Source organism: Carassius gibelio, chromosome B10 (assembly GCF_023724105.1).
Source record: "Carassius gibelio isolate Cgi1373 ecotype wild population from Czech Republic chromosome B10, carGib1.2-hapl.c, whole genome shotgun sequence".
NCBI classification, from domain to species: Eukaryota; Metazoa; Chordata; class Actinopteri; order Cypriniformes; family Cyprinidae; genus Carassius; species Carassius gibelio.
In genome coordinates, this window is record NC_068405.1 from 11,185,886 (window position 1) to 11,197,383 (window position 11,498).

General features: G+C 36.6%; 1 protein-coding gene across 1 annotated transcript; it reads right to left on the reverse strand.

The window, feature by feature from the left end:
* Positions 1–3,904: 3,904 nt before the first annotated feature.
* On the reverse strand, positions 3,905–11,072 carry LOC127966834 (phospholipase DDHD2-like). The gene is made up of 17 exons (XM_052568128.1): positions 10,907–11,072; positions 9,703–9,870; positions 9,377–9,573; positions 9,206–9,295; positions 9,003–9,117; positions 8,398–8,487; positions 8,145–8,286; positions 7,265–7,473; positions 7,075–7,139; positions 6,269–6,397; positions 6,071–6,157; positions 5,740–5,871; positions 5,118–5,273; positions 4,932–5,037; positions 4,697–4,837; positions 4,461–4,605; positions 3,905–4,377 (listed from the first exon to the last, which is right to left on the reverse strand). Exons 2-17 carry the CDS (start codon positions 9,830–9,832, stop codon positions 4,302–4,304), a joined length of 2,010 nt encoding a protein of 669 aa, XP_052424088.1. The 5' UTR covers positions 9,833–9,870; positions 10,907–11,072; the 3' UTR covers positions 3,905–4,301.
* Positions 11,073–11,498: the final 426 nt, after the last annotated feature.

The window sequence follows — 11,498 nt, forward strand, 5'->3', positions numbered from 1 at the left end:
AATTGACCTAAAATAACTGTCAGTTTCCTTCATGCAAAATCTTGATACGATCTTCACATCGAAAGCTACAATGATACTACAGAAGCTTAAATGAACATTAGACAAATGAATAAACCAACATAACATTTTTTATACCTTCCAGTACATTTAAAAGTCATTACATTACACAAAACAACTTTTCATTTAAAAGAAAAAGCTCCAGGCAAAGCCTTCAGCTGAAGGTTCCCCTCACATGTACCTGACACACTTTTAGTTAAATTTGCAGATCTCACATTGCTGCGGAGTGCTACCACCGAACATTTCTGAAATGATGTTGCTGAGAGATACATTCTGTTGGCTGGTTTGTCAAAGAACAGAACGTCTCAATAACCAAAAAGCAGCCGAAGACACTCTTCATCCACAACCAGTTAACAACTCCACATATAAAGTCTTACTCTTTGCATTTCACCTCTGCTCTGGCTGACTTCTTATTCTAGCTTTCTAATAAACAACAACAAACATGGCACACTCTCTGTCTAGCTACCATTACATTATCAGTAAAATAAGAAAGAACCTGCAGAAAAAAAGTGAATTCTGTATAAAAAAATACAAAAAATAGTGAATTTTTGTTGACAAATGTTGAGAAAATTAATTAAATTTAAATACTTTTTGGTTCTTGGTTGGCTCTCATGTAATAATTACTTTTAGATATCATAATAAAGACCAAATCTGTCTGAATCGGGGTGTTCACAGTATTTTCAGTGAACGCTTATAGAAAGGCGTGATGACTGAATCTGATAAAGTCTGCCCTCTTGTGGTGTGGCCGAGCAAATAGGCAAATTTGAGTCTATGAAAACAGACAACCACTTACTAAAAAGTTAATAGTAGAGAGTCCTTTAAAGCACATGAGGCTGATAGACATGGAAAATACTTAGAAAAAAAATGTCAATGTATTTTGCTTCACTTATTGGACCCCAAAAAACCACAAAAAGATTTTTCTGAAAATAAGAACCAAACAGCCCTATAAAGCTGAAGAGAATCCATATATAAGATTCTGCTTATGTGTGTTTACGCGGTTGCCATGCAACAAGCGGAACTAGAGGTCAGGAACATGACACATTCTCTTCAGTCGGGACTCTTTCTACATTCTTTTTCGGAGGCACAAAACCATGAGCAATCTCAGGCTGGGAAACTGCCCTTTGTTGACTTAACATCTTTCCACATCCTCCGTCCAACAAGCGACGATTACATAGTCTACTGCACACTGTGGGGGTCGAGATCCGAGTATGCGTGCATGAAAGATATTGCTTCAGATTCACAAGATTAGAACTCAGTTTCATCCTGGAGCACTGTAACTCGACTGAGAGGCACAAGACTCGACATTTCCAACCAATGAGTGTTTTTAGGTGTGACCTCACCCTTCTGCCTTAAGAAACTTGGAAATACTAGGAAGAAAAGAGAAAACCGAGCCAAGATGACGCGATCCACATGTAATGGTCTTGTGAGCCAGATGGTCACTTAAAGGAACAGTTCACCCGAAATGAACATTTGCTGAGAATTGTCATCCACAGGCCATCCAAGATGTAGATGAGTTTGTTTCCTCCTTGCAACAGATATGTATCTGGAGAAATGTATCATACCATCACTTGCTCACCAATGGACCCTTCACAGTGAATGGGTGCCGTCAGAATGAGAGTCCAAACAGCTGCTAAAAACATGACAATAATCCTCTAGTATTCTACACAACTCCAGTCCATCAATGAACATCTTGTGAAGCGAAAAGCTGTGTGTTTTTAATAAACAAATCCATAAGTGTGTGATTATTGTGATGATGTTTTTAATCAACTCTTAATCTGGCGGCACCCATGCACTGCAAAGGAACCCACTGGTGAGCAAGTGATGTAATGCTAAATGTATTCAAATTCATTCCATTAAGCACATGAAGTTTTTTTTTCTAACAAAAACATACACCAGGTGTTTAATATGAGCCTGTATATTTTAGTTAAATTTGGATTTTCGCACCCTAGTTTCTTGATTCGATACCTCAACAATGTGAAAAACAGTCTTTATATAAGCGGGAGGGTCTCTGATGTAAGCTTTCTGAACGTGGTTAGTTTGGGGACTTGTATAACTTTCTTTGTACAAGCCTAGAGAGTGAATTGACCTATGCATCAGTGGATAAAGCTAAGACACAATTACCGTACTGACTTCAATGCAGAGGTCTTTTTTTTTTTCCAAGTGGTTAACACATGACTGATCATGTAATGAGTCCGTTCAGCTCTTCATTTTCATCAGCATATCCCAGATAAAGTTTCCTTCTCTGACGATTAAAGATGATGCAGGTATTTCCATGAACAGGCAAACCACGTGACTAAGGAACGCAGGACTTCAACTACAGAAGGATTATAAAAATTGTGCACTGGTGCATGTTAAGCCCCACTAACTCGCTTTTTACATTTTGGTGAGGGGACCAAATGGCATAATTGTGAAAACAAAGGCACCCTTTTTGAGACACAATAATATGACCAAGTTTGGATTAGATTCAAAAAGCGTGACTTGAGTTAAGCATACAAGACATGGATAGGTTAGGGAAACAAATATGTTCCCATGGAAGTAATAAAGCATTCTGAAGTAAAAAATGTCCGCAAGGAACACGGTGGATATATGAGAAACAAGAAATAAGAATAAACATGATGAATATAAACATTAAAGAATAAAGTTAAATGAAGTGACTCAACCTGTGAAAACCCTCAAGAGATTAATCTCCTTGTACTGATTTAAACATTTCATTAGTGTTTAATAGTGTTATATATAAGCTATTATAAATATGAAAAAAAATCTGTCATTATTTTCCGTCATGTTGTTCCAAAACTTCATGGCTTTTTCCTCAGTCACGGTCATTTTAATAACTTTTTCTGTAATCAAATTGAACGCTGACTGCGGCTGTCAGTCTCTAACATTCTTCTAAATTTCTCCGTTTGTGTTCCACTAATCAAAGTCAGCCATAGAGGGCTGGAACAACAGAAGGGAGAATAAAAAAATAAAAGATGACAGATTCAGAACTTTTATATTTTTGACGAACTATCACTTTAAATAGCGCAAATGGAGAGCGCATACGTGTTCTTTATCCGTTTATAAGTTTTCTTTAACTTAAAAAAAATGCACATAATTCCCTTAAAATGTTCTTTACGATCCCAGGCTTATTTACGAAACGGACATATCTGACTGAAACCAAGTTTGACAGTTGACTGGAGAACTGCTCGGTCCCACTCGTAAAGAACTCGTTTAGTTAAACTGACTCATTGAAAGATTATACTTTAAAAAAAAAACGAGGCGTTCGATTGTTGAAAAGCGAACATTCTAAGATGAGCGAATTCAATTTCCATTTGATTTAACGGAATATTAATAAGAAACTGATTAATGTTTGTTCCACTGAGAGCAAATGTTAAAACTTCTGACAGGCGAGCGATTCTGCCTCGTGAGCAGAGCGAGTATGAAACACAACATCACCGGCTTCAACTTGGAATTCCCTCCAAGCAGATTAGAAAAAAGGGAACATTTCTGTAACATTCTTGTTGGATAAGAGAGTTTTCTCACCTTTTTTTCAAAGGCTGGACATCTTTAACTTGCTTTTTTTTCAGCCTTTAGTTTGAATATCCTCAGGTAGCGGGACGTTTAAAGAGACGGAATGAAAGTCTCGTAGATCCTGACGGCGTAATGCTGTTGTGTTCATTGGCTGTGTGAAGGAGGGCAGTTCGTGCCTCTGTATGGAAAAGGGATGTTTGGTAATGTGTGGCGCAATATTCCAGACGGATAAATGGGAAATGAACGAACTTCCCGGTGGCTATGATGTGAATTCTGCCTTAAAGAAACAGTGTTGGTATCTAAAGAATGTCTAACAACTAGATACAGACGTCACAACAAATAATTTAGTGTTGGGAGTTTAATATAATAATAATAATAATAAAAAACACATCACAAAGATCCAAACATTATAAATGTATAATATTAATTAATTAAATTAATTAGAAAACACTGACCAAAGTTACATACGTAGGCTACACATTAAATGCAAGTTTCTATTACAGTGCATATTATTGCACAAAAGTTTATTGTGCGTATGAAATGTCCATAATCCTGCAACAATATCCCAATTCCTGGCAATAGGCCAATTGGGGTTCCAATTTGAAATTCTTCATTAAAAAAAAAAAAAAAAAAGTTTAAGGTTGTTTATTGGCTGGCTGGTTAAAATGTGAGGAGCGAACCAACTCACTGTGGACTGGTTTTAAAGGTAGTTGTACAGTACAAAAGGTATATAACATTCAGAAATTAGTGTTTCTCGCTGGGATATTTCCATAAATCTCTCTCAGAACCAACAGAGCAGTATCTTCAGACTCCCTGCAAACAAACAGAATGAATGATAGATTTCAGAGCATATAAACAATACACCATAGCAAGTGTCATGGAAGATTTTCTCTTACCAGTAGCACAAATGGCTCTGTATGGCAAACAGGTACTCATTGAAACTTTCAATCGGTGTCTCCTGGAGGACAAAGTCAATACGACGCCCACGATTCAACGTCCCCACCTTGGGGAAGTTTCTTTCCTCCTGCTCCATTGGTGACACTGCACCAAAAATATTACAATTTAAGAAGGGACATTCAAAATATGAGGTGGATTTTTAAATATCTGAATCAAGAAAAGTTTCATTAGATACCTTCTGCTTCATCTGTAGGGGTCATGGAGCTGATTCCACCCTCTGCGAGCGCTGGCGCTGGGACCTGAGAAATGCTCTGCCACACCATTCGTAGTGATCCCAGGAGATCAGAACTGACTCGAGTCAAACCTTCTTTGAGTTCTGCAAGCATCAAAACATTTCATTCAGTTACATTAAGTAATTTTAGAATATAAAAACTCTTGGTTTATTAATCTCAGTATTATTATTGACATACCGAGGTGCATCCTTTTTCTGCCTTTATGATGGGGTATCAACATGGGGGGCAAGTCCATGTCTTGAGGCAAAATCATAGGCTCAATTCGATACGCCACTGGATCAAACTGCACACATCATATTCGAGGTGTAAGAACAGAGCTCTAAGGAAGTTTTATGGTTCTCAGTGTTTTGGAGAGTGTCTTACTGGATGGAAGATGTTGTAAAAACTCTTGCAGGTTGGGAAGCTGTAATTAGGATCTATCCTCTTCAGACCTCGAACAATTAAAAACATTCCTATGGGTGAACCCATGGCAAAGAACGCCTGCGGATGAAAGGCTAACTGAGGATAATCGATGGATACCTGCGGAATAAATATGCTGTTATTTGGCAAAAACAGACAATAGCAGCCCAAACTTGGAAGAACATTCAGAAACCAATATAAAAACAAATACTTTTATAGATGAGATTAAATGATATATGAAAAATAGTTAATGTATGAAAAACAAATTATTTCCACTCAATTTATTTATTATTAGATTTGTCTGTAACTGTGTATTCTAACAATTTCAATTTGAAATCAATAAGTCTTTTAATGTAATAAAATATGCTGTAATATTGTGAAAATTAGTGCAATTTAAAATAACAGTTTTCTATTTTAATACACTTGAAAATATATTTTAGTCCTGTGATGCAAAGCTGAATTTTCATCAGCCGTTACAACAATCTTCAGAGTCACATGATCCTTCAGAAATCTTTCTAATATGCTGATTTATTATCCATGTTGGAAACAGTTGTGCTGCTTAAATATCTATATATAAATAACTTACTTGTCCAATGCCAACATCAAAATGCTGATAATCAACCGCACTAGTGGTGGGGGTGTGATGTTCATTTCTCATCCCTAGACTTGGGGAGTGTGTCTCATTTTGGGCTGCATGTCCACTTCCAGATCTAGAGTGCTGTTGGATGTTCAAGAAGTAGTTACTAGAAAGTGTCAAAACAGACATTCCAATCTAAAACAATGGACTCTTATCTGTCTTCCCTTCCATTTTTGGGTGTGGAGAGGAAACTGCACACTATTAAAGCTACATTGCAAACCTTTCCATTTCTGCCATAAGCTCCTACAAACACAGGGCTATAAAGGACTCCAGGAATTACCTTCCATTTCTTCACACAGTTCATCATTTTCTTGCGAGGACCCAGAGGTATTCCGATATCTTTTAGGTCCTTCTCTGAACAAAGCATCTGAAGGCATTTAATTGGAGTAAGAAGGGTGAAAATTAACAACTGGAGTGTTGTGTTTTGTGTGTTATTGGTGATTCAGAAAAAAAAAAAAGAAAAAAGAAAAACACTGACCAAGGACTCCATATCCATTTGTTCTCTGTGCAGTGTATTGAGGTGCTCCTCTAACCCATGGCCCTTCAGCACCTCCTCCAGACTCTCATAGGAACCGCAGCCTGGGTCTACATGAGCGTCCTCACGGAGCTGTGCAGACCACACAAATACATTCTTCAGAAATTATCTTTAAAACCAAATCTAATGCATAAGGTGCAAAAGCTGCAATTTAATATACATGTTTGTAAACAAATAATTTATTTATTATATATTTTTAAATATAAAAAAATATATATTATTTAAAAATCTCTTATAATAATAATAATAAAATAATTTTTCTTAGTTATTAGACTAGTCAAAATGTCTTGCAAAGACATTTTAGTTACTATTTATTAGTGACATTAAAATTCACAATTAATGTTGAGACACTTGGATGTTATGATTCTCAAAGCGTACTGTACTATTTTAGACAATAACCATTCACAGTGATGCAATTATGTTTATTACTAAATAATTATTTGATAATATATCATGACAAAGATAGTTACTGTGCAAACTAATGTTATTTTAGTATTGTTTATATACTAATATAGAATTTATTAATAGTGTGAGTTAGCTTATTTTTTAATTTATATAGAATTTTTCTTTTTAATTTAATTTATCTTTTTGTCCGTTTTTTTGCATTTCTATATATTGTTAATTATTATACATTTTTTCAATTTTAGTTTAAGTAAACATTATACTTCGATTTGTAATATGTAATATCCCCATTTTATATTTATATTTTATTTTATTTCAATGAAATCAATAACAAAACTGGTACAGACCTCATGAGGTGTGCCATCTGCATCAGTCTCTTGATTGGTCAGGAGATCAAACAGAATCAATGAGCCTGTGTGAAACATGACACATTATTATAATGGACATAAAATATCTGCACCGTCCCTAAGTACAGGTTCTTATTACATCACCAAACCAAAATATTCTGTTCTGAAAAGTGCAGTTAACACTTTGTACCAAGGCTGTGTCCAACCAGGGAAGCGTGTCCTGTGAAGTCTGGATGTCTCTGGAGGAAGAGGCTGTGCAAACGGTTGATCTCGGAGGCCACAGTGTCCACAATGGTCTGACAGTATGTAGCGCTGTTGTAGAAGAAAAGGTCCAGCACTGTGTCGTTGCTGAACTGACGCAGGCGGCTAATGCTAGGCAGAGTGATTCTCTCAATGTCTCTATTACAAATAGACATAAAACAGTAAAATAATTATGTGTGTATTATACATCTAAAGTACATTTATTAATGGGTCATTCCATGTCAAATCAATACAATTTTATTTACTTCCCAAATATTTGATTTTTGCAGTATTTTGTCTAAAGAAAGATAAACATGTATAATGATGAAGGCCAAAATGTCATGGACATATATTTACAGAGTAAAACACTATTTTGTAGAGGGGAGTCTAAATGTCAGTTTTCACCTGAGATTGGGAGCCAAATTACAGGAGTAAAAATTACTTCGGAAAGAAGGCAGCATAATAATGTTATTTTTTTTAAACAGAGGTTACACAGAGCCCTTTTAGATACCGGGTCTTAAACTTTCCTTTTGGCATCTTCATTTTTTCGGAAAGCAGATTGGAATCTCAATATGGCCCCAAGAGTAAATGGTTAAATTGGACACATTTTCAGTAGTCAAAAACCAAATGTGTGTCACTTTGCATAAGGATGATACTTTTCTTGTAAAAATGTATCTTGTTTCATTCTATCAAAACATTTGCATAGAGCATACCTGCACGAGTGCTATAAATATCAGCTTTTTCCCAGAGATTCCAGAGATAATTTCTGTATCAACCTCTGGTTGAGCTGACACGGAATGACCAGAATACAATAATAGGCAATGTCTTACTTGTCAACTCCTATAGTTTCTCCATGCAAGACTTTGTGCCAGTTGACTGGAAGGTACTCGACCCTTCCAATAATGCACGAGCCCTCACTCTGCCTGAAGTGGCTCTTGAGGAGGCTGTTGGAGGCGTTTCGAAATTCATTCACTGCCGCAGAGAAATAAGAAAAAAAAAAAGTGTCATAAACATGGCTTGCTAACAGCTCAACTGTTGCGAACCAATCAAACACAATGTATTCTGTTTTAGATAAAGGCTCACCGCACTGGACAATGCCACGGAGACGTATGTCACAGGCCGGACCGATACCGTGAACCATGAACACCAGGTGGTCTACCATCTCTGGTTCTCCTGCAAAAACACAGCAAAAAAAAAATTATAACAAAAAGACAGATATTGTTAGCAACACATTACAATCCACAAAAACATGGTGAGCTTCCCTGCCGTCTACTGCCTATAGAGACAGCTACCTTTTAAGGCAGCATCGTAACACAAATACTGCTTCTCATTCGGAGTGACTGAACAATTGTAATAGATGTTTAGATGTTGCTAAGCTAACTGTATGATGCTTCAAAAATACACAGCATAAACATAATAAGTAAAACAGTCTAAGAGGGTTTGATATAGTATTGAATGAAATAGGTATATCTGTTATCAGCATTTCTCTCAAGCTGCCATCATGGATGAGCTTGTCATAATGTGTTCTGGGGCTACCTACATGAAGGTTATAGTATTTCTGCACCAGAAATACTGACCAATATTAGGTAGTTTACTTTTCAGAAACAGAAACATGCCTATACGATGCCATAAAATGGCAAGTCACCAGGATTTTTAATAGATTTTGATAGTTACACTAATACACTTACCCTCTGGTATCTCAACTGGAATATTCTCAGTTCCTCTCTTTAGTGTCCTGGGTTGAGTTCGTTCATTCGGGGAAGGGGGAAACTCTTTGCAGCTGCTGGGATACTGCATCATGAGCTGAGGTATTGCAATGAGAAACACAGAATGTAAATTGTGAACAGAGAAGTGTCTGTTTTTACCATTAGTTTTTCCATTCAGGCAATACCTTGGGATTGTGAAGGATCACAGTGTCCCCTGTTGGGAGCTCCACATTCTGCTTCCATTCGTTTAGGGTCATCGCAATCATATAGGCATCCTGTTTATGAATATAGAAAAATGATTAAGCATTAAAAACGGGACGATTTTGATTTGTTCTAGAAAATCTGTCTTTTCTGACCTCTAAGAAATCGCTAAGATCTTCACTGTAGGGAGTGTAGTTCAAGTCTTTGTTGCCTTTGTGGAACCAGGAGCAGCGTCTGACCTCGGCGGGCTTCTGTTCCCAATACACGGAGTAACGCTGCCTTTCACGTAGCCTGACGTCATACCTCCTTCCATCTGTAGCCACTACTACTTCATCCTTTTCTTTTTTACCCACTGCAGACAAATCAGACATAATGGTTAAACATTCAAACATGTGGACCTGTGCCATGATCTAATAAACTATACTTTCATCAACACCAACCAATGGTTTTAGGGTTTTGTTAAGAAGAAGTCAATGGGAACCTCGACTGTACGCCTCCTCCAGCCGCTGGGAGTCTTCTCTGCTGAAGGGTTGCCAGGAGTCTTTGGAGTCCGTCTGCTGGTTGTAGAACCAGTGGTGCTGGACCGGTTCATACAGCTCAACAACATTCATGATGAGAACATGAGGGACTACACGCCAATACCAATAGACTGCAAATATAACATTAAAACCATTTTACTATATTTCAAATGATTTAAATAATTATTTTAGAATTTCAGAGTTTTTTTTAACCTTCCAGCTAAGAATTTTTGGTTCCCAGAACGGTTCAAGTAACATTTGTTGCTGGTTATAAAAATAAAACCAAAAAATAACCAGCAGGGAACATTTAGTAGGCTTTGAATCATTTTTAGTTGTCACAAAACATCACTAAAACGTTCTGGGAAGGTTCGTTTTTTGAAAAAAAAAAAAAAAAAAATTTAATAAAGGACGGAAAGAAACCAAAATGTTTTAAAATTAAGACCCTCCAGACAGCTATATCGCAAATACATTCTGAAATGGGGGAAACCTATAAAAAAAACCCTATAAAATTTATGCATTTTAATATATATATATATTTATATATTTAATCTGGACAAAAAAATCCGTCACGTCACTGATTCATAAATAAAATAAAATTAAATAATAGATGCAAGAATACTGCAAGACAAGCAAACAGCAAGTAAAACATGACTTCTGACTTCAAGCAGAGAGGTGACGTCATCAACATGGTGTCAAACCTATTACGTAATATTTGATGATGACAGCAACACAAATGACAAACAGTCAAACTGTTAGCTGGCCCAAGCGTGAAATAGCGATACGAACATTTGGAGGCCGAAAATATAAAAAAGCCAATCTAACGATGGGAACAATGCGGAGCGTGTTTGCGTTGGCTGGCTGTGTAATTGTACTGCGAAAGTAGGACACGGCATTTAAACGAGTTACCGAGGACAGTGAAACTCAAACAAATGCATTTATTTGATCGTGCGAACTTAACACCACATAGAGAATCGAGTATTATTTAGAATATAAATGGCAATTCGATGCATGGGAAAATATAATTGTATTTGACTGACACGAGGACCGTTCCGGTCTGGAAATCTTTAAAACACGATGTGAAGACATACGCACTGTAAGTAATACGAGCTTGATACAAATGTAACAAATACAGAGAAAAGCATAATAATGTATCAGCCATCTACTCACCGGCTCCGAGTACGGATACACGCTTGGGACAAAAATGACTTCTGACGGAGAAAGCAAACCTCACCCGTAGCTCACTGTCGTGTCACCGGTCAAGTCAAAGGTTCGTGCTTCTACCAGGAGCTGGCTGAGTCTTTATAAGAAGTCTTTGTGTCTAAAGGTCGACTAAAAGGGGTGAAGGGTTATTATGATTCAATCAAACTGAAATTATGATGCTCTTCATCATGCGCAGTGAATAATAAATGAGCCAGTTTTCAGCGTGTTGCACAATGATTCCTTTAGAGTTTATATTTAGAAGATCCACAGTGGTGAATGAACTTCCACTTTTTAATGTAACATTAAATATTTCAACAATTGTTAGACAAGGAAATTCAACACACTGGACACACATTAGTCATTGTTCATTTTTATGATTTTCCACATTTAAGAATCATGATCTTAAATCACATAAATATGTGACCCTACACTGAAACCAGTCATAAAGGTCAGTGTTCATCTGAAAGCTGAATAAACAAGCTTTCCATTGATGTTTTTTAGAGTAGAATCAAATCAGCTTTAAAATTCTTGGATATTACTAATCAAAAATGAGGTTTTG